Source organism: Acanthisitta chloris, unplaced genomic scaffold (assembly GCF_000695815.1).
Source record: "Acanthisitta chloris isolate BGI_N310 unplaced genomic scaffold, ASM69581v1 scaffold10977, whole genome shotgun sequence".
Lineage (NCBI taxonomy): Eukaryota > Metazoa > Chordata > Aves > Passeriformes > Acanthisittidae > Acanthisitta > Acanthisitta chloris.
The window spans coordinates 23,233-47,446 of record NW_008680961.1 but is presented as its reverse complement, the minus strand read 5'-3'; the positions used below and the strand labels follow the sequence as shown (position 1 = coordinate 47,446).

General features: G+C 38.3%; 1 protein-coding gene across 1 annotated transcript in view; it reads right to left on the bottom strand.

Moving 5' to 3' along the window:
* Positions 1-1,547: 1,547 nt before the first annotated feature.
* TBC1D12 (TBC1 domain family, member 12) overlaps positions 1,548-24,214 on the bottom strand; it is a gene marked incomplete at its 5' end in the record, with an annotated part of 28,309 nt that continues 5,642 nt past the window's right edge. The window contains 11 exons of the mRNA XM_009077923.1: positions 1,548-1,659; positions 1,991-2,249; positions 3,990-4,099; positions 4,410-4,538; positions 6,349-6,420; positions 7,105-7,199; positions 10,512-10,592; positions 11,205-11,311; positions 11,657-11,774; positions 13,388-13,470; positions 15,448-15,563. Of these exons, the coding sequence (XP_009076171.1) occupies positions 1,591-1,659; positions 1,991-2,249; positions 3,990-4,099; positions 4,410-4,538; positions 6,349-6,420; positions 7,105-7,199; positions 10,512-10,592; positions 11,205-11,311; positions 11,657-11,774; positions 13,388-13,470; positions 15,448-15,563 (1,239 nt within the window). The remainder of the gene's footprint in view (positions 1,660-1,990; positions 2,250-3,989; positions 4,100-4,409; positions 4,539-6,348; positions 6,421-7,104; positions 7,200-10,511; positions 10,593-11,204; positions 11,312-11,656; positions 11,775-13,387; positions 13,471-15,447; positions 15,564-24,214) is intronic.

Sequence of the window (24,214 nt, the reverse complement as noted above, 5' to 3'; positions counted from 1 at the left end):
GGAACGAGGCGGAACCACCCGGCGCCTCTGCTGTAAGTTTTATTTACACAGGAATCGTTACTAGTGGTCTTAAAGGAAGGCTTGATCCTTCTATTTACAGTTATATACAGATTTATAGTTGAAAAGTAAGAAAACTGTACAAGATAACACAAAAATATAAGACAAATTGGATCCGATTAAAGTAGTGAATACATAAGTTAAGAAAAAAATCTGACATTTACATTTCGGATTGTAATGTTACGAGTAGCATAGAATGTAGTTTTTAAACCAGATAGCAATGTAAGTTACACCACACTAAATCTTTACCCCAATTATGCAGACTCTGCTCTTAAACACCAGACAACTGGAAGCCTCCTGCGCTTAAAAATACATAATGGTAATTTGGACTTAATTTCCAGAGGGACCAGTTACAAAAACCCACATGTAAGGAATTTATTTACATTAAATATTAGCAAAAAATGGATCAAGGGAGTGCAAGTGCTCCTCACCTGCAGTGCTATCCATTTTAAACAATCACAAGTTGTACAGCATCTTCGAGAACAGGAAATGTTTGACAGTATCTGCCGTGACACATACAACGTGACCTTATGTCTCACAGTTAAAAGGTGTTAAAGAATTATGTATCACTAAACCAGATGCTTTTTGGATTTCAGTATTGCACACTAATAATAGACAGTTTCAAAACCAATTCTGTGTCTGCATTATTCCCAAGTGGCTGCTTCTTTGAGAACACAAAGTCCACAGATAGCTTTGTCATTTTCTAGTGTTCACCATGACATACAAATATCTCTTAGCTGGAAATGGCTCAACAAAATAAAACTTCTGGTGGCAAAACCCGTTCACAGAATACCCAACTCCATCTACTCCACAACCAATACACCAAAACAAATGCTCAACACCACTCACTTTGAGAGCTGTACAGTGAAAATAGCAGCCCTGTTCTTACCACTGTTTAAAATTCAGATCATTTTTGCTCTAGGTTTGGGCACAAGACTTCTAACAGTTCCTGAGTTAATTACATTTGCCCAGACTGAAGAAAGAAGCTGCAACTTAAAAAAACCCCAAGTAAATAAGACAATCCCCTTTCCCAAATTGTAACCATCTTGCACAGAAACATACCTAACCACGTTATTTGGTCCTCAATACTTTCAAATCGTTAATTTTGGAGGTAATGTTTGTACCAAAGCATTTGGTTTGGATAGCAGTTTTGGGGCTTTAAGATTTAGCATTTCCCTCATTCCCCCCCCCAAAAAAAGTGCCTTTGTGGTATTTGTAAAAAACATTATGCCTCAAAATTGTTTTTTTTAAGTACCAACAGAAGTTATTACAAATGTTTATTGCATGGAGCTGATTCTTTTAAAGTATTAAATATGAACTCCTGCTTCTCAGTTTCATAGGTTTTAGTATTCTGTGTGAAAACAAATCTTCCCATGACAAAAACTAATACTGGCAAAAGAGTGAAGATTTCATCAGTTCATTACTCCACTGAGAGCTGTGTCATTTTTCCATCTCATTCTCACATTTTCTATAGTGCTTTTTCCACATAGAAGTGGTTTTCCACATTTTCAATTGACCTCAATGTCATGAGGATTAGCTCTTCTGTGCTGGGCTATGGTTCTTGTCCCCTTCTTTGTTGTCCTTCATCAGTGAGGCAAACACCTGGAAAAGTATTTTTTTAAAAAACAGCCAGTTTTTGTAAAAAAAAAAAAAAAAAAAAAAAAAAAAAAAAAACCAAAAAAAAAAAAAAAACCACAATATTCATCACCACAATGTTAGCATGGAGATAAATTTCTAGAATGAGACACTAAAAAGGAAGTGCCCATTGCCCCGAAGTCAGACAAGCACTTATAACTACTTACAACTATTTATAACTACTAAAGTAGTTATTAAGTGCCCCATATATTCATGTGCTGGCATATCTGTTTTTATATTATATATGTATCAAAATATAATTTATATTTTTAGATAGATAGCTCTCAAAAAACCTCACCTGTGCCCATTTTTTGTTACTATTCTGCATCTGAATAGCTGCAATACAACTAAAAAGCTTTTCTGATGTAATATCTTCTGGAAGTTTTGTTAGAAACTGTGCTATATGAATAAAGTCCATCTGTAGAAGAATATCTTCATATAACCGAAGGATCCCTAATCCTGTCCTAAACAAAAATTCTTCTCCATCTCTGCAGAAAACATCCCAGACACGACAGGCCAGATCAAGTGGTAATGACTTGCTGTAGAGTGTAAAAATCCTACAATTGAGAAGAAAAAAAAAAAACAAAAAGAAGTTGTAACTTTAACCTATTTCAGACAGATGAAAACACAAAATACAACCTCCTTTAAATCTCAGTTACATTAGCTCAGAGTAAGCTGATGAAAAGCTATTTCGTATGTTCTCATTTTTTCCATATTTCAACAAGCCACAAGTCTCATTTTTGAAGTCAGAAGTTGTGCTCTGACACCCATTTCTTTTTGTGCCACAGGAAATCCTCCATTTGAAAGCCAACTCCTCTAGGAAGCTCTGGCTTAAAGAAGATACAAACCTCGTCATACTCAGAATAAATTATACAGGTAAGGACTTAAGCAACAAAGATCATAACTGTGTAACTTAATCTTTCCCATTTAAGCCATACAGTTTAACAGCTCTGTCCATCATTTGTTTTCTAAACTAAATCTAAAGGCACAAATCATCTCAATAGAGGGATCCATCCCACTAATGTACTAATGAGAATTCAGTAACTACATTCCTGTGATACATGTTTTAATTTCTATTCCCATTACAAATCATGACAATCTAAAGGCAGTTGCTGTTCTGTTTTTACTGGGAAGAGACCAACTGCATTCTTTTTGAGAAGTTTATTTTTAAAAAGCATTCATTACACTTGGGCAGCGAGTTCAGACTGCTGTACGTAACACACTGCAGAACCCCTCCCATAAATTTGTAGTGCTATCTTTGATACAAAGCACAGCATTCTCTGTTTCCCCATCACTGCTATTGGGAAGTGGTTCATGTACCCCAGAACACTCCTTACCGCAGACTACCATAACCTCTTCTATTCTCCCTTTTTAAGAGAAGCTCTCTCTGTCTCAAGGCCATCTTTGGAACGTGTGCATGAATAAAAGTCTTCATTTCTCTCAACTGAAACCAGAATATTCTACTACTCCCCCCAGCAGCACTATTTCCACAATGTATATATGCCTCTTGACCTGCCTAGACACTCAGGACTGCAGCACACTCCTGACTCAACTCTGCTGAGACTTACTGCTCCCTGATAAGTTGCATCTCACAGGCAAAGTTCAGGTGACATCATGTTTTTATATTATTTCATTCCACTCAATTCAATTGGCTCTGTTAGAAATTTCCAACCCATATAATACTTCTACATGAAGCTCAGCCTTATACATACACGAAAGACTCTCTGTATTTGGCAGCACCACACACACTTCAAGGATGCATTCTTGCCTTCCATTACAGGCACATAACATGGTTTGGTGCTCTCTGCTTTCGAACATTCATTACTTCAAATTGTTCACTCTATTTTCAAGTCTATCCCTTCCCAAAGGGGCTCCTAAATTTCATACTCTCTCTGCTTTAAAGTGTCTATTCCTATAGTCATACTTTCTTCAGTAGCTGATTATGCTCATCAAGTTACTTACAATCAGTCATAAAACTTCCATGGTAAAGTGGCCTCCTCTCTCCTACTTATGTTACACTAACTGCAGTGACAAGAAAATGAACACACAGGACTCCTGTGTGTCTGATTTTCTAATTGAATACATTCCTGTTAATCAAGTTTGAATGCTGGCAGAGGAACTGCAGTTGCACAAAACAGTTCAACACAATTTCACAAGACGTAGAAAGCTGAGGTACATAAACACCTACTGAATGCCCTTTTTTTTAATGCTTTATTTCTGGTGCTGAAAAGCCCATAACAAAATAGAAATTGTTCCAGCAGTTCTAAGGTTAGGTTTGCCATGTTCTATGAACTCACCAGTCTATCAAATATATGTCTGGAGTAAGACTGTATGATTTGAAATGAAGAAACAATTTGGGAAGATTTTCTTCAAAAAATACTTCAAAGGCTGCAAAGTATTTCAGCATCTGTAGAGACAGTAAAGCACCACCATCAAAGGAATGTTCAGTTGTAAACTAACACAAACCCCACCAAGAACAGAGGATGTCAACATAGCACAATGTGACTTCTTAGGTTAACTACAGTGATTAAACATTTCTAGAGGAAAAAAATCAAAACAGTAGAATGAGTTTTATGGATTAGCATCTGGAATTCTCAGTTTTGTAATCACAGGTTAAAGTTCTCCAGTTTTCAATAGGACAAAAAGAAGTCAATAAATCAACTATGCTTCGAGTCAAATGAATGTTACTGTTCCAAACCAGAAAATTCTGTGCATACCATGCTGTGATCCACACGGAAAAAGGCCAGCTGGCATGGCTTGTTTAGAAGGTTAGCAAAGGCAATGAAAGCATCTGCCTCTTCCAGATTGAGAATGAGCACAGCAGCAATGAAGGACATCCCTTGTACCTTCAAGTGGAAAAAGCATCGGGCAAATATAGGTGAGTAGGTTCAGTACATCCTATACCTCTGGAAATGGAAATATTTACAGTCTGCAACATACCAAGTACCATTGCATAACATTTCCAGATGAACAAAAACAACATGGATAAATTATTTTTATGCATGCAATCAATTTCATTTCAGCAACAAACAGTGTTTATTAAGATGCTGGTTTGAGGTTCTTGATGGAAGTTCTGGGAGGTCTCACGATCAGGACTTGAAATGCAATAAAGTTAAAACCACACAGGCTGAATGCAGAGCTTGTAAGAGACAAACCTTGGCCTCGAGTTCATTGTTAAGCTATGGGAAAAGCAGCCATGGAGCAAAACTTCACATATGGGACAGTTTAGACCCAGACAGCTATGTTGGAATTGGGACAAAACTCTGTTTCAGAACAGTCAATATGTATCTTTCCACTTGCCAAACAGTATTTGTTCACATACACAAAATTACTTCTAAGTGGTCAGCTACAATGCAAGTTTACATTTTTCCAGGGTTACTCTCTCAAAACCACTTTAGCCTGCAATAAGAGTGAAGAGCATGATTCTTGTAGTTAAGTGATGATCTGAATGCTCATAGTAAAAATAACGTTACCAATTTCAATTGCAGGGATGATTATTCCACCACCCCTAAGCATCCATGCTGCTTGCTTCCCATCCAACAACATGCACTCAGCATTTTAACCAGCTAGGAAAAGGGTACTGATATACATCAGAAATAGTCCAGCAGCTTTCCATTCCTGTTGGATAAATAGCTGTGGATTAAATTTACTGCCATATTAACACTGAAAAAGATGTGAAGAGAAATACCTAGGCTAGCTGTGTGCCTAATGAAAAACTACTTATTTGCCTTTTAAACTCCACCCTGGGAACATGCAGTCTCAGAACCTGCAGAGTTTGTAATCTCAGTTAAAGAACATGGGAGAGTCTCCAGAAGTGAGGTCACAGATGACAGAATTCAGGGCTAAAAACATTTGAACATGAAAAACCAACTAGTTATTGAAGGAAAGTCCCAAGCATATCTGATTTTGAGAGGAAAACACACCCTGTGCTAAATAATGCTTTGTTGCATGGATGAGATTTAAAACTTTTCAAGTGATTTCAAGCCCAGAACCATTAGAGCTTGTGAAAGATGTTCCTAGAGACCCCAAGAAACAAAGAAACAAAAAAGCATCTGTTCATTATTTAAATGCTTCTGTAATTTGACACCATTCAGAGATATGTTAGGTTTAGTTGGTTTGTTCAGGGCTTTTGACAGGTTTTTTTATGGGTTTGTTTTGCTTGGTTTTAATAATATTTGCTTAAAACTGCCTTATCTTCACTGAACTCAGATGAAATGATTATTCTGTGTCAGCAAGACAACAATAAGGAGTTTCTGGATATTAGGATGTGCAGTAGTGGAACAGAGTATCAACAGGGGAAGCAATGCTAGGACAGAACAGGTGAAGTGTTAACTGGAAATCCACTAGTGTGTTTTGGGTTGGTTTTCTTCTGTAGATACTCTGGGTGTGTCAGAACTATAAAACCTTGTGAACACATCCATTTAAAAGGTTCCGTGCAAGACAGATTAATATACTCAATCCTTGACATTCAGCACATTTTCAGCTGTTTGTCTCTACGAATTGCCAACTGCTAAGAAGTAAGTGCCAAAGTTCTATAATTTTTAAAGCGATAATAGCATAAAATTTAGAAAACCTGTTTATTTAATATGCTCTACTACATGCCATCTTAAGCTTATTTGCCATTCTACATATAAACATTTTGCAACAAGTACTTACATATCCCACATCTGGTCTGTAACATGTATATGCTCCTAAAACACTGTGCAGGAGATCATGATAAGGACCACCCTAATAGAAGGAGATGAGGGAAGAAGGTAAGAAAAAAGACTTTTCTTTTCAAAATCACTTCATAAATATAGGAATGTAGCAAGTCAGATGAAGGTAGCATTTATCAGATGCAAATAAGCCAGTGAATCATTGCTTTATCCACATCTAGAATAATACCAGTTTTCACTCTTAAGCATTACCACATATGCTTTTGAGAGGTTTAAAGAAAAATAACAGACCAATAATCCCATGAAATAATTCAGTGGAAATGAGTACATAATGGAAAATGAGGATATTGGTACACATCCAGTTGGTTTTTCCTTTTCAGAGACAGTGGATATTTTAATTCTTAGTAGCACAAGTTAATGTATTACAGTACTGCATGCTATTTTACATACATGTATGTGCATTTGTTTTATTTATATGAATATCACAGAGCCTGAAAAAGTGTACTAAAATGCATCAAGATTTTTATAGCAGTGAGAATATTCTCATTTCTTCCTGTAGTTTCACAATCTTTAATAGGAACCTCATTTTTCCAGGAGGAAAAAACCAAACTGCTTATTAATGTTCCAACTTAATTCTCATCTAAGACACAAAACAAATTCTATAAACTACTCCATGTTTGGGCAGTTAGGTTTCTTTTTTTTTGTTTAACTTTTCAGAATTTTAAAGTTTTCATAACTAAAGTTACAGGAATCTCACCTTCTGGAAAATATACAGGGATGGAAATGTGCGTGATATATCCAACTTAATTAGCTCCAGACTGGCCTCACGATCAGCAACAGATGCACCTGCATCTGCAAGCACAACCAACACTTATTAAAACTGAAACATTCTACAAACTGGCATAGGCATGTAAAGACTTTTAGTATGTAAGGAAAGAAACGTTACCTAGCTCTAATGCTTGGAGTGTACTTCTACAGTGCTATACTTAAAGAACTAACACTGTCCAGTGATCCCTGGCATTATACCAGCAACTCCAAAAAGAAAAAGAAAAACTCCAAAAGAACTCTGAGACTTCAGTTACTGACCCTATTTCAGAGCACAGAGTGAGCACACTACTCTTGATCTAAGCATGATCCAGTAGAATCTGACTTTTCCAATTTTTCATTCCTAATCAGCTCATGCAGTGTGTCATTTAAAATAACAGCATGAAAACATATTATATACACAAAAGGAGAAAAATAAATCAAACATATCATTATCACAAGACATTTATTCACCTGCAAAGTCAAGCATATTACTTCAAGTCATGAATCTCTTCAGGCCCCACTGTTACAGAAGTTAACTATAACATAGAAAAACTGGTGTCTCCAGAACTGACCACACAGTTATGATCTGCAGAAGTTCCATTACCTCTGAGCTCTCGTTAAAAATCATTTGATTCAGATTTTTCTGCATACTACAGATTGCCATTCTTCAGATGGCAGGAGAGAAGGCAGCATTCACTCAAGAACCTCCAGAAGAAATTCAGATGGCCCTTGAGTTATCTCAGTCCAAACCCCTACATAGGGACATGATGCAAATACTAGTGATAATATGGCAAAAAAAGAAAGGTAGCACTTGGGGAAAAGGCTCCTTCAAATGGCTTAAATCAGACAACAGCCATTTGGAAAGCAGAAGATCACAGAATTTGATGAACAGGCTAGACAGAACCTGCTCTGCAGAAGCCTGGAAAGAATCATAGAATTTTAGGGGTTGGAATGGATCTTACAGATCATCTAGTCTCAATCCCCTGCCATGGGCAGGGACACCTCCCACCAGACCAGAGATTGCTCAAGGCTTACCCACCCGGGCTTGAACCCCTGCCAGGTTGGGGCCAGCCACAGCCTCCCTGGGCAACCTGTGCCAGTGTCTCACCACCCTCATGCAAAAAACACTTTTCCTAATATCTGACCTAAATTTTCCCTCCTTCTATTTGTACCAAATTCACCCCTTGTCCTGTCACTGCAGCTCTGAACAAAGAATCCCTTCTCTGGCTTCCCTGCAGGCCCCTTCAGGAGGAAGGGGAAGCATTTCATTCCAGTCCTCCTAAAACTATGACAGTTGGTCTTCTAGACTTTGTTCCCAAAGATTAATAATAAGCAGATCAGCTTGCTTTTCAGCCAGAGATGAAAATTCTATTACTCTATAGTTTTCCCTTATTACTACATTTCCCAGAACATCTGACACAATCAAAACAGACCCTTCTCCCTTTCATTCCCATCCAGAACTACTACCTTTCCAAAATAAACAAATTATCTAAGCTTTCCCCCACAGACAGCCTACACCCTCACAACAAAGAGCAATCGAACCACCACCCCACAAACCAGGGGGCATTGCAAACATATTCTGCAAAGATAAGCATATTCACAGTCATGCACACAGAGAATTCTTTATAAATTGTTTATCTCAAGACAAGCTTCAGATGAGTCACAGAGGTAGCCTATAGACCTGAATAATTTACAGCCAAAGTAGGCAGTTAGTCAGGATTGGCTATGGCAAGTGCAAACAAAAAAAAGTAATGGAAAAGACACTATCCCAGGGCAGCTTTATAAAACATATCTATTAAGAGCACAAGGAATTAATGTTTATAACCAGGATATATCCAACATCAAAAACATCACTGATAACATTTTTAACAGCTAGAACACCCACAGGAGACAGCAACATATTAGTGAAAAAACTCCATTATACACACACTTAATAGATTTGTGAGGAAAGCCATCTGTGCAGCCAAGGAAAACCAAGTGGGATCTGAAATGTGTCATGTTAAACATTCTTCACCTCTCAGTTCTACAATCAAAAAATAGAACGTATTTTTTTGTTTCCCAGAATTGTGGAAGTGATACCAACATAAGAACCACCTCAGCAGAGCTACACAAGAGCACACACTGTAATTCAGTTTCCTATTTCTTCTTTTCATATCTCATCTAACAGTTTCATGAGAGTTTAGTCCTGATATTTCAGAGGAAAACATATTCACTTGAAAGTGAACTAGCACATTTTAATGCATCTTTTACTGACAGAATAACTGCTAAGCCCCTGTCTCACTCACTTGTTACAAGAAAGCATGCGACATGGACAGTGGGACTGAGTGCACCCTCAGCAAGGTCACTGACCACACCAAACTCTGTGGGGCAGCCACACACTGGGGGGAAGGGATGTGCCATCCAGAGGGACCTTGAGAAGCTTGAGAGGTGGAACAATGCAAATCTCATGGAGTTCAACGAAATTACGTGCAAGGTCCTACATCCGGGCTGTGGCAATCCCAGGCACAGCTACAGGTTCAGTGGAGAAGTAACTGAGTGCAGCAAGGAGGAGAAAGACTTGGGAGTGACAGTGGATGAGCTCAGCATGAGCTGCAGTGTGCACTAGCAGCCCAGAAGGCCAATTGTATCCTGGTCTGCATCCAAAGGAGTGTGGGCAGCAGGTCAAAAGAGGTGATTCTCCCCCTCTACTCTGCCCTCGTGAGACCCCACCTGGAATACTGCACACAGTTCTGGTGACATAACATAAGGAGGACATAGAACCCTTGGAGCAAGTCTAGAGGAGGCCACAAAGTTGGTAAGAGGACTGGAGCACCTCCCCCATGAAGACAGGCTGAGGAAGCTGGGGTTGTTCAGCCTGGAGAAGATTGGATGGAGACCTCATAGCAACTTTTAAATATCTGAAGGGGCCAACAAGGGAGCCAGAGAGGGACTCTCTGTTAGGAACTGCAATGATAGGACAAGGGGTAATGGGTTGAAATTGAAGGAGGGGAAGTTTAGGTTAGATATTAGAAAAACATTTCTTACTGTGAGGCTGGTGAGACACTGGCACAGGTTGCCCAGGGAGGCTGTGGCTGCCCCAACCCTAGCAGTGTTCAAAGCCAGGTTGGATGAAGCCTTGGAGCAACCTCTGGTCTGGTGGGGAGGTGTCCCTGCCCAGGGCAGAGGGTTGGGACTAGATGATCTGTAATGCCCAACCCTTAAAATTCTATGATGCTATGATTCTATTATTTAAGTAGGGAATGACTCCAGAGCACTTTAAACAAGTATTCCTAATGCTGCAATTGCAGATGGACTTGTGAGACTTTCTGAGTCTATAAAAAGTGACTAGGAGGTTGCTGAGCACCCAGGAGATCTCACCTTCTGTGTCATTCTCAGAACTTGTCTCACTGAAGCTTTTCCATCGTTCCTTAGCTCTCGACAAGAAGATTTCATAAAGTTCTGCAAGCAAGCAAAACAAAAACAGTAATAAAAAAGAAAGTAGTGAAGAAAAACACCCATCCAAGACAAAAATACACGATGTATTCTTGGCTTTGGTCGCTTGGTTTCATCTTAGTCACTGGGGGCAGGGGAAGAATCTCTTAGATGGTTACCACTAACCACTGGAGTACCGCTATACACAGTTTTACAGTGTGCACTGTATTGTGCTTTCTGCTGTGGTGAATATGCAAACTACACGAGGGAAATCATGTCATAAATAATTCAGATATTTTATTTTTGGGAATAGAACTCAAAGTTCATTAAAAAACATCAGTTATGAAATAAAGCAATTCTCCTTTCCACCCCCTGAAAAAAGCAAAGCTACACATTTTCCATTTTACACATAAAAGGGAGACACCACCTTAATTCTTACAAGACTAAAATGTAAGCAGGTTTTGAACCTTGTTTCCAAACTTTGAGTCTAACTGTAGAAGAGAGCTGTTCCTAACATGGCAAAATATAGTTCAGAAAGAAATATATCCTGATTCATACTTTTTAAAGAAAAGCTTCCATTTTTCTTTGAAAATAACCAACTTAATTTTGCATTAAAACATGATCTGTTTTAAGACGTACCAGGAGTGATATTTAATTCATTTCCCACAGCTAGACTCCAAACCTTCCCACGTACACTTGGAGGCAATCCCTGCCACCACAGCTCTCGAACTCTCCGGGTAGCTCGCCTAAGATAGGGAAGCAGGGAGAAGAAAAACAAACAAACAAAAAAGGCACATATTGTACATCTTGCTTTTTAGAATCACTGGGCAATTTACAAGGACAGTAACATACTTATTTACCAAATCAATATTCAAGGATTTCTGCTTAGGCTAAAGCCCCATTAAAAACCCCCAAAACATTAAGCTCCCAGAAAGCACATTTCATTTCACAACCTCACACTATATCATGGCAACAAAAACCGACTTCTTGACAACACAGAAAGGAAAAGGAAAATAAGGTATGTGGGTCCTCAGTTTCCAGAGCAGAAACAAGCCACCCTTGCCTCACTTACACAGTAGAGCTTTACTTACATGCCTTCCCAGTTAGGTAGTATTTCATTGACCCAAATCACCATAGCACTAGCGATATTCTCTTCTTGCTTGAAACGCTCTCTCATTATTTTTTTCCTTTTATGTGCTTCTTTAATTTCTGTTAGGCATAACATGTTAATAATTCTGTATTAGTGTAGTTAAATTATTAGGTAAATAATTCAGCTATTATCCAATTATTTCGATGTCTGAAGGAGATGGAGGGTAAATTACAACTGCACATACTATTTCTGTTCATTGTTGTGTATTTCTCAGGACAGCTTTTAATTTAAGCTAAGTTGTTCAAATGCAGTGATTTAGACAAGCAAAAATCTAGCTAGGAAACTCATAGAACTCTTCTGCAGTACACAGAATGACTAAAAAGCAAGCACATCATCAGCGCTGTTTTTCCTGCAATGATTTTCATACCACACTCTACCTGAGTCTTGCTTACTACTTACTAATCAGCAATATTTATAGGTAAAATTATTATTTAAAGGTGCAATTCTACATCCATTTTAAAAATTATTCAAATTTCACTGAAGCCTCCACCTAAAAGGATTATGTATTTTCTTTTCTGGAAACAGGACCTAAAGACCTGAGACAAAGTCACAATGGTGAACAAGAGAACAATATTCTGCCTTCTGTGGAAAAAGGATCATTGGTAGATCCCTCTTATTAAAAAAAGGCTAAAAGAAGGACAGAGCAGTGCTATCTTGACATCACTAAGAACCACTGTGAAATTGCAAGACATTTGCTATTTATGCATGCATCAGACACATCAACAGACTAAACATGCCATCCCTGGAAAACCCATATGGCTGAGCAGCTTCATTAAGTTTTTACTGAAGCTTTGTGTGTTTAACAACAGTTAATGTAATAAACCAGGGCACACATATTGAAACACTAGACATGGCTTAACCGCCAAGATGCAGTTATTAAAGAACATGGACCACAGATCACAACTTGCATGACGCACACCACAAGAGCAGAGTGAAATGAACTGTCAAACGCCTTGGATTTCTCATTGCATCTTTCAAAGTAAGCTGCCACAGATCCACAGAGGATCAATCAGTTCAGAAGCTTGTATCTCTGACAACAGCCCAAGTAAAACACGCAGCACAGATTCTTAAAATAAGTTATTCCCTGAATACTAGGCACAAGACTACAGAAGTCCTTTCAACAACTATTCATAGATTGACACAGTACCAGAAGCTACAGATCTGTTTTTTAAATTAAACATATCTAGTGGGAGTAGAAAGGTTCATACAGGTACAGCTGATTGGAAAAAAACCCCAAGGTTTTCATCTGTCTTCACATTGAAATTGATCTCAAATTCCTAAGAACCTGATCTGTAAGCAGTCACCTTTATTGTACTTTGGCTCTTAGTCACAACTACAGCAACATGGCTTGAAAGAAAGAGTCCAAGGACTCAGGAAGTTTCTAGCTGGTCACATTACGCAAGTAATTATAAATAAATAAATAAATAAAAGCTTCTCCTTAAAAAGCAAATAAAATGTTAAGCTGCATCCTGAACCTACCTACATTCAGCATAGTGAAACAAGAAAACAATTTGATAATTGAGTACTGCTTTAAACTGTGTCCCCCTACGTACCAGAGAATAACCCAGGTATTAAACAAGAGTGTTCTTTAATGTACCTACTACATGGCAGAATTTACTTTGCTCCTGCTGCAGTTAAAAAGAATTACAATAATTATGGGCAGTTAACCTACCTCGTTTCTTTGCCTCTGCCACCATCTCATCATACTCTTGTCGGTGACGTAGAGCCTCCTCCATTGATTTGGCAGGAAGATTTCTGAAAACAAGTTGTTCCTGAATTCAATACACACAAATGACATTCTGGACCATTTCAGAACAAGTTTAAATTTGGTTTCTCTAAGGTGAGCTCTGGGGTTATCACACTACCAGCATTTCAGTAACAGCTGTAGAAAACTACCAGATGGTTATTGCTTCTGTGATTTAGTTCTCCTAGAGCTTGCCCTAAAGCAGGGTTGTTAAATTTGTTGGAACATTTGGAATGATGCTCAAATGAAGTGACAAAAGGGAAATACTGATATACAATATAGTTATTTATTCCAATGCATTTCTGCACATGTATTTTAATCATTAGCTACATCTCCAAACTGATATTCCACTTGTTTATATGAAATCTATGATGCATCTTCAATAAAAGGCAAAGGCTTTTATTCATTATAATCAGCTCTTTAAAGGTTACACAAAAGAAGACAGGTTCCTCAAAGGAAGAAAGGAGAGATCACCATTTGTGTCAGAGCTAAAGCTAAGGAAGCTTATTGCAGCACTACAAGTTCACCAGCTTAAAATGTGTTTGGTTTTTGGCTGCATAGTGATCTCCTAACTGCCAAACACACTTCCTCTTGATCAAGGAGACTCCAAAACAATTCAAAAGAACACAATGTTTAGTCTCAGTCTCTTACCCAATCCCTAGTCTACTTCGGTTCAAAATAAATAGTAGATAGTTTTGGCATTTTAATATAAATGTTTTCCATCTTCTCTTATACAAGCAGGCAAGATCACTTACTAATATTTCCAGTGAAAGTGAGATCAGAATACATTTTCAAGAGTTAGACTGTGGCAGTACATTATACACTTGGGATGACACTCCAGTTTGAAGTAAGTGTCATTTGTAAAAACATACTTCTACCAGTTTGTGAGTTGTAATACTATGAAAGTACAGAAAAGCATCAAAAATAGTCATTGCATATCTTACTCTCCACCATACAGTAAAAGAAATAATGCATTTACAAAAGATACTCATAGCAATCCATAATTCCATCCAGGGTATTTCTGTCTCAGCACTGAATGAGCTTATATACCACTAGAGAGAATACTGAAAGAAACACCGATATGTTCTACTTTCCATTTCCTAATTGGAACTGATTAAAGCAAACACTTAACAGTGCCATCACAAGCTTTTCCATGGTGTACTTTGTGAGCTTTGCTCCATTTGCTTTCCTCAAACATGTGCCTAGTCAGCAGGTCCTTCTCTTTCCTTCAAATTACTGCAGACTGTACAGGTGAAAAGACTGACCAATTTACTACCCATTTTTCATTACTATTCTTATTAATGGTTAATTAATGTGGGTTTTGTTACATCTTCATCTGCTGTTTACTTGCCTTCAGCTGTAGTTTTAAGAAGTCATGAAAACTTAACAGGAACAAGGGGAAGGAAGAGTTTCAGTGAATTACACCCTCTCAGTACCAACAACATGCTTAACTGCAGTTGCCAGACACAAAACGAGCACTCAGCATTTGTGACAGGAAGGTATTGCTTGTGTTTCCAAGGCAATTCTTCCCACTCCTACTATTACCTACCTAACACTTTTTCTTTTTTTACTTTTTAACAAGTCCAGGTTTGATGAAATAACTACTGCTACTTAAGTCTTCCCGACTGGTCTAGCAGATCAAGTTTCCAGAATGGGGAAAGGGAGAATGGGGGAAGAAGGGAGTGTGAGCTGAGAAGGCAGTGAAGAAATCAATCAGGACAACTGAGGACTTCAGGGATGCCCACAACACTGTCATAGACAGCTGTGATATACAGTACACAATAGACTAGTGGGTCCATTACATACAGTGAGAAAGAATTCCTCATATAGACTATAATATACTTATAGGTTCTTCTGGAGGTATTTGTTACGTTATTGCCTGGGACAGAATAATCCAAGGGGACTTTCACATCAGACTTGTGAAGTTTACCTCATCAGAAGCATATGTAAAGTTGAGTAATTCAGTTGCACAGCAGACTCATACTTACGCTGGTCGATCCTCCAGAATCAAAGCAGTAGTTGAAAGTGGCTCAAATTCAATATTTTTACGTCTTGCTGCTGGGGGTTGAGGTTTATACATTCTTCCTGTCCGTGCTTCATATTCCTGAATAACATTATTGGTCAAAGTTACATTTCAACTTTCAGCCTCACCCCTAAGTAGTAAGCATGACACTACTTCTTATTAAACAAGGTTAAATTACTGAAGACAGCAAGCAGCAAACAGTACAAGTTGAAACTGTTTATAGCAACAATGCAGCTTTCCAGGATGACTAAACACAGATGAATGAGAAAGCAGTTTCTTGTATCAACTTGATCTTTGATCTATTCTAGTTCAGTATTGCAACTGAACATCCAAAAGTCAGTTAGTCGGGAATTCTGCATCATCTTCCCAAGCTATTTAGTGTGCAAGTTTATTCAAGCAATATGTGAAGTAGACAATTAAACAAAAAAAACCTACCACTAACAACAAAACCCACTAATCAAGAATGTCTCTTTCCATTTCTTCCTTTTGATTACAGACACCCTTAAGATCCAGCACACTTCACATTTCTGAGGCCTTAGCAAGACCATCAAATCCACATTAACCAGAGCCACCTACACTATACTCAGTGACAACACAATAATATTTAGCATTACAAGTGTTTCACATCATTTCTTTTCTCACAATCTACTTAGAAATATTTAACAGCCTTTAACAGACACAAGATTTTAAGGAAGAATCTCACTCCTTTTACCAGAAGAGCAACTCAACAAAACAGAAATACGATACAATCTCTTAAGAAAAGGCTAAACAGAGCCAGATTAAAAACCTCAAATCTCACATTCCCTCTTTTTTAGCCTCTGTAAATAAAAATTCACTGCCAAGTTAATGGGATACCCATTCCAGCACATCTTAAAAGGTTATCTGTGATAAGACTTTAAGTTTACTCCCAAACCAAGTTAGCTTATGGGTTTGCACTGTCCTTAGCCATGAAGGTTAAATACTCGTTTCTCTGCAAGTCTGGAATTCAAACACAGAATACTAAGAGTGGAAAAAACATCTTTTTAAGAGAACCAATTCTAGACACTTTATTAATGTAGTTTCACAGATCACATTCTTAAGCACAGCCAAGGGAGCTCTAACCCATATAATCATTTTTTCACCTGAAGACAGTTTGGTTTTGTATACATCTGTTGCTTTAATAACTGTGTAAGTAAATTCAGTCCCAGATGAACCAGAATACCTCATGTTTAAGTCACTAAAAATAAAAAAAAAGTGATCAAATACTAATTAGGTCACATATCCTCCCAATCAAACACAAGTCGTCTCCTCAAACTGCTCCCAAAGGAATCTCATGCCTAACACACAGCTTGTACACCTTATTTCTCCCAGGGAGAAACAGAAAGCTTTACACATTCAGTGTTCATTGACAGCATTACAGAAACTGAGCTGAGAACTTTAAAACCATCATATAGCTTAAGAGTTCAGTACACAGTCCACACAGTTAGATGCGATGCAACCTTAGATTTCCAGAGAAGGCACTAAGTCCAGCACTAAAGTTGCTTAAAGCTTTCTGCTCAGCAGCTTCCTCACCCTGCCCATTTTAATAATCTTTAACAAAACTCCTTCCACATTGGGCATAATACATTAAATGATCTGAAAAGTATGACCTCAATGATGTCATGCTAATCTCATCTAAAGAGCAAATTATCACAGAGCATTGAGTTTGGAAGGGACCTCTGGAGATCATCTAGTCCAACCTCGCTACTTAAAATATTAAAATACCTAATACGCTACTTAAAATATCAAAAATTAAAATACCTTATTTTAAGGTCAAGTACAACAGGTTGCACAGGACCTTATTCAGTCAGATTTTTAATATCACCATGGATAGAGACACTGTTCTTGCCTGGCAGAGGCTACAGCACCTGATATTCCCAAGGGGGTTTCCCATTCAGGTAACTCCTCATGATCCAAAAACTATAGTGGCATATAATGCATAAGGCCTTATGATTGAACACCTGACCTCCTCTGATCTCTGAAGCCAACAGGTCACTCCAAACCTCAACTTAATCCTTCTTTTCTCTGGTTTGTGGAAGTCAGAACCATAGTTTAACTGATGAGAAAAGGGGATTGCACCTTCACAAAACAAACCAAAGAATGGTTTTGAAACATTCTCAGTATCTTTTGAAGTGGTTTCCACACCTCTCCCACAATGTCTTCAGCTATGCTTCCAGCTATCCATCCTTTTACCACTGTATCATACTCTGCCCTGGGGCAGTGTACCAAACAATTCATTTTGTTTGCACCCTGAAGAAAAGAGGTGGTCTATTTCAGCACTGGAATACGTAGCCCAGGGAGGTGACGGAGTCACCATCCCTGGAAATGTTTAAGAGGTGTCTGGATCTGGTGCTGGAGGATATGGTTTAGGGTTTAGGAGTTACAGCAGTGACAGGTTAATGGTTGGACTTGATGATCTTAGAGGTCTCCTCCAACCTTGATGATTCTATGACAGGCACAAATCTATAGCAACTAATCTGCTCCTTCAGCTACAGGAGAAGCTCCGTTGCTTTTCCTTCTTCAGAAACAAAAACAAATATGCACCTTGTACAGAAAAGTGTGAGCAACCGTTTGCTATCATCACCTATGCATACATTCACACTAAAATTCTAATTATTTTTCAGCATAATGACTTCAAAGTTAGTAGCCAACTCTTCTTAAATACAGCTTAATTCTCAATATTTCTAAGTCTTTGGCCAAGAACAGTGGTTATACAAACTTCCTATAACATGCATCCTCTCCTGAAGGGTAATTCCCAAGACAACTTTCATTGAATATAATATGCAAACAACACCATTCAGCACATTCAAACAAGTACCTTGAACAACTGGACTGGGAGAGTTCTGTTGTAATTCACAAAAGCACAAGAAAAATCAGAAAATCAACACTCACTGTATGAATGAATATACATATTCTTAAACCTAAAATTTTTTCATTCCACCTTGTGCTGGTTTGAGCTGAAGCAGAGTTAACTTTCTTCATAGAGGCTAGTATGGGGCTATGTTTGGGTTTGGTGCGGAGCACAGAGTTGATAATGCAGAGATGTTTTTGTTATTGCTGAGCGGAGCTTGCACGGAGTCAAGGCCTTTGCTGCATTCTGTGCTGCCATGCTGGCAAGGAAGTTGGGGATGCATGGGAGATTGGGAGGAGACACAGCTGGGACAGGTGACCCAAACTGACCAAAGGGATATTCCATACCATATGACATCATGCTCAGTATATAAGGTGGGAGGAAGAAGGAGGAAGGGGGGACATCTGGAGTGATGGTGTCTGTCTTCCCAAGGAACCGTTACGCGTGATGGGCCCTGCTCTCCTGGAGATGGCTGAACACCTCCTGTCTTCGGGAAGCAGTGAATTAATTCCTTGTTTTGCTTTGCTTGTGTGTGCAGCTTTTGCTTTGTCTATTAAACTGTCTTTATCTCAACCCATGAGTTTTTGTAGCTTTTATCCTTCTAATTCACTCCCCCATCCCATTGGTGGGGGAGTGAGTGAGAGGCTGTGTGGTTCTTGGCTGCTGGCTGGGGTTAAACCACAACACACCTAAAACCAGAAACAACATGGGCACTGCCACTATGCTGTACACCTCAGGATACTCCAGGACATTTTTAAGTCAGGAAGCACCCAGAGATCAGCATCCAGGCTGCAGGACAGTAGCAATATCACCCCTCCTATTCTTGGTGGAAGTTATGATTTACTTTCACATTTTTCAATACTTTGCAACAGGAGCCACAAAACGAAGTTCATCTAGTGGTCAGAGATGAGGATGCTCAAAGAGTAGCAACCTTTTCAACATTCCTACATACCCAATTTGTATGCAAGTTAAAAAAAAAAACAACCAACAGAAAGCACTGCAAGATACATGTTAGAAATGAAGACACAAGCAATACATCTGAACAATGCTAGTGCTCCTGGTTGTTGTATGGGCTAAGAACTGATATACTATTATCAAAGCAACAAAGAAAGCAAAACTAAATATTAAAAACTGTTCAGCAGAGACTTCCACAAAAGGCAGAAACTGTCATCTAACTGTTTCTGAAAGTTAAGCACACATTAGGAACAGCTGGGTTTTGTAAGAGAAGATCACATGAACAGAGAGGGGAAACTAAGTGTTACTAGAAGGAGTCAAAATAGAGACCAAAATAGCTTCAAGCTCAAACGGCCATGACTGCACACTCCCCAAGATGAATTACATTCCATGGTATCAGATCTTCCCAATGGAAGATGCTTCTTCCTCAAGAAGTCTGTGCTCTAGGAAACTTATTTGAAGATTAGATCCCAGAACCATGAGAAATGCAAGAACTTATGCAACTAAAATATCCATTTTTTTTCTGGAATGCTTTGTATCACTAGATGTAAAGAATCCAATATCCTTAACCATGCATTTGATGCAGAATCTAAAATTCTCGGCACGGGATAAAAAGCTTCAGCTGACGTGGAATTTCGCTTCAAAAGATGTGAGCTAATACTCTTCTATAACAAGGTAAAAATATAATTTAAAGTCAAAAGCCTTGTCAATGTTTAACATGTAGGGCACGTGCCAGAAGGTAAAACGGTTGACAGATAAGATTCAAGACTACGTAAGACCTGTCTATGTAAAAAGGAATTACTTTGAAAGTGTCACATGTATGGTTTGATATGCTTAGAGAATGTTGCTTAAAAAATTCTTTACTGCAACACATTTGGCATTTATTGAAAGTCACAGAACGTTTCACAATCCCAAAATAAAGAAAAACAAATCTCAGCTTCAATAGAAAGTAAAAATAGTTGTCTTTTTACTGAGGCTGGAACTGCATCCTCTCATCCACTGCCAATAATTAACCTGTCAACAGGCTAAAAGCATGTTTTTCCTGAAAAACACTGTGACAACATATTTCAGAGTGCTTCAGTATGTGGAGGGACTCGCATTTCAGGTATTTATTCCTGCAGAAACACAGATAAGCCTATTAACCTACAGACAGGTAAGAGGTAACTGGGGCTGGGAAAAAACTGCCTTTATGCTTAAGACAAAGATATTCCAAATAGTATCTCATTTAAAATAAATAAAAATCAAAGAGCAGCAACCAACAACAAAACAAACCCCCCAACAACAAAAACCACCAAAGAAATGCCCTGGTGTTCTAAATTTCTAAAAGAAAAATAATAAATTCACTAAGGTCTTTATTGTCTGCAACTTTTTTGGTATCTGCATAGAAAACTGAAGTTTCCTTCATCCTTCCTCAGAAGAGCCACATAGAACAGCCACTGAGAGCTATCTGAGGTCTCTCTAAACAGTACTGGATTGCTCTGTGTAACAAACATGTAATTGTCCATAGCTGGTCCTTCCAACACTTAAGCCAACTACCCCTGCAGAAAGGAAAAACAGCTGCATTGCAGCATTCCAAAAAGCATTACTTGCCCTTCAGTAGGGTATGCTTGTGGGGATAAATAACTAAGGGTGGACAGAGTGACCCAGTTTTAGAAGACAAACTTGCACCTTCAGTGCCCAAATTATACAACCGTAAAGGAGTAAATACGAACCATAAAATTTAACATGAATCTTGCTGGGATAAGTTTTGATCTATCTGGGATCCAGCAACAAAAGCTGAACTCCTGGAAATGAGTGAGAAAGCCCTGGATTACAAGGAGTGTGGAAATCCTCAGTCCTGAAAGTACCAATTATACCGATAAAGCACCACAGATCCAATTACGTTTTAGGTATGCCAGAGGAGGTGGTGATCTGATAGGCAACACTGAATTAACTTCCACTATCTTAAGGATTTCCTCTGCTTAAAGTAGATTTGAGGCATACCAACACTCCAGCTAAACAAAGCATGCACCCTGTGTATGACAGTTTCTTCTAACATGCTTTCCTCCTCCAAATTTTTAAGTCTGATACTAAACAGATTTTATTCAATCAACCACGACTTCTGTTGAGGAAACAGAATGGAGATCACTATATATTCTGCAAATGGTTTTAAACCTCTCTCCCCTCTACAACACACTGGTGACTCTGGAGCAGATGGGCTTAGAAAACATCTACATTATTATTTTCATGACATTGTACAGCTAACTAGAAATATCAGAAAGATTATTTCCCTTCTTTTGAATCAGGGTTGATCATCCAAGAAAGGAAGCATTAACAGAATCACTTAGGAGGGCACTCATCTACATCACCTTAATAAAATTAATAGAGAATTCATACAAGAAGAATTTATGCCAGTGCATAATCCTACATCATCATGTGTGTTGCCTTGAGGTTAAATGTTAGAATCACTGAGCTAGCACTGGCTACAAGGTGATTATTAACAAAGAAGTGTAGCAAGAGTAGATGTCACTGAAATATACTGTGAGTCAAAGTAGACATTTTCTCAGAACTGAAAATACTAGAGGTTATGAGGACAGATGGAACAGTACATTCTTGCCTAATTTGCAGGTGAAATAGGAAGAACCTATATTGGAGGAAAAAAAATTACTAGAGGTTCACACAGTGCAAGAGAACAACCAAACAGACACTTCAGAGTTTCTAGGTCAACCTTCCAAAGTAATGCCATCCATTCTTTGCTTACGTTATTTTTCCTTCGATTGGATATTTAATAAGGTGCATCAAGTTTCATCTTCTTTTGTTTACAAAACGCCACAGGCTTTGGGCCCAATAAAGAAGAGCTGAGAGTGGCAGGAGTGTGTAACGTGAACCACAGGCATCACATATCGACTAGCACTTCCATTACTGCTCTGTTTCACAAAGCCACAGTAACAGTTCCACAGAACTAAAAAAGCCAACCTGCACTATCCTTTGTTCAACACGGAGTGGGACTACATAAAAACTTTACAAAGGAACAGGCAATGTGCACTGGGCCAATATCAGAAGGATTCTAGTCACAGCATATAGATGACATCACACATAACAAAAGTTTCAATAGCTACATGTTTCCAGGTTTCCAACTTCATGTTGGAAATAGTCATTAAAAGCATCTGGAGTTCTGAAGTACCACTGTTAATTGTCTGTGTGACTTAGTGACAGAAAAAAAGATTCTAAGATACCAGTTTTCAAATCTAATAAGGTGTTCAAAAATATTACAACTTAAGCCTTTTAACAACTTTTACCATTAAGCAAGGAGGCACAGTAAACATAGAAAGTAAATTACTATCAAGCTCTATCATTACCTATTTCCTGCTATTCAAGAACATGCAATATCAACAATAAACAACAATACTCTACCACTTTAAGTTGTTAGTGAGATTCACATGTGAAGCTTATTTATTTGCTTATTTTACTAATGGTATTTATGAGTTGATGGTTAGTGCCATAAAATATTCATGCTACTGTGACAATGTGATGTTTGTTCTATTTTAATGAGTGCTACACAGTCCCATGCATGGCATTGAATACAACTAAAAAAGTATATATTAAAGTTCATACCCCTGTGTTTAATAGACTGAGAGCAGATATTGACGCAAGACTGCCAGAACTGTCATCCTAATGAGAAAAACAGAAGCAAAGCCTTTAGTGAATAAATGAAGGAAAAGACCATTACAATATAGCAACATGCAAGCCAGAATTTAAATTTACACGTATTCATCTTCTATGTTTGAAGAAACATAGATGTGTCTGTTCCTTTATTCTGTGGCCCTCAAAATACACACACACATAAAGGCTTCCCACTTGTGCAAGACGTGTACAGATATCTATTGAACTATTTTTCTAGTGTAATTTATGGTTTATATCTTCAATAATCAGCACCTTTGCCTGAAAGGAGATCTTTTTCCATAGTGCTTCTCAGGTGTGTAACAAAAGGCATTCTCCAATATACACTGTCTCTCCCTAGACCACATCATTCATAGTTAGATTTACTCAAACACTAGCCTTGGAAGGTATGCTGTCAAAAAGGAATAAACAAGACATTGTCTCCCTTTCCCCCTGCCATGTTACAATTGGTATTTCTAAATTCAAAGCTCAAAAGTGGACTACACCTCTACCTTACAGGTGAGAACTGAGACGCGTTTGTAAGGCTTTGAGAAACAGTCAAATTAAAAGTAAGGCTCCAAGCAGCAATCAAACCCCTCCCAGCACATTGCAGCAAGGCAACCAGGTAAAAGCATGCCCCAGTACAGGAGACCCTGTACAACCACAGCTCTGCAGGTTTCCATTCAAAAGTCAAAGCTAGTTTTGTAATGGGAAGAGAAGCCAAGCTTAAAGATGAGGTGGGGGTGAGGTGACAGACACAGCCATTGCTTTTAAGCATTGAGTTACAGCACCTGGAAGAAGGAAAATAAGCTTTATATCGTGACTTCAACAGAACATATCTATAGTGTTCTGTACCACGCATATCCCAGAATAACAGAACAGCATTTTAAAGGGTTTTTTCTCTTAACATACTATTTTCCCCTTTTCCATACTGAAGTACCATGCCAGCCTCAGAAAAATAAGGCTTCTATTAAAGCAAACAAACCAACCAACAGAAAAAAACCCCACACTTAAAAAAAAATTTCCATTAAAGACAGCAGATTTATCACCTGAATCATTTTGCTAAATCTAGCCTTTTGGAATTTGATACAGTCCACCTAGATGATGACTTTGCTATCTCAGCACCTCAAGCTCAGCAGCACGTCTGCTTAACCTGCAAAAGCTCACTTCTTTAAGAATAGAAAAAACCCAATATATCTTTGCTTTGCTGAAGAAATTCAAAGCCCCAATACAGGGGGAGGAATCCCATTAGAGAATCTAAAAGACTAAA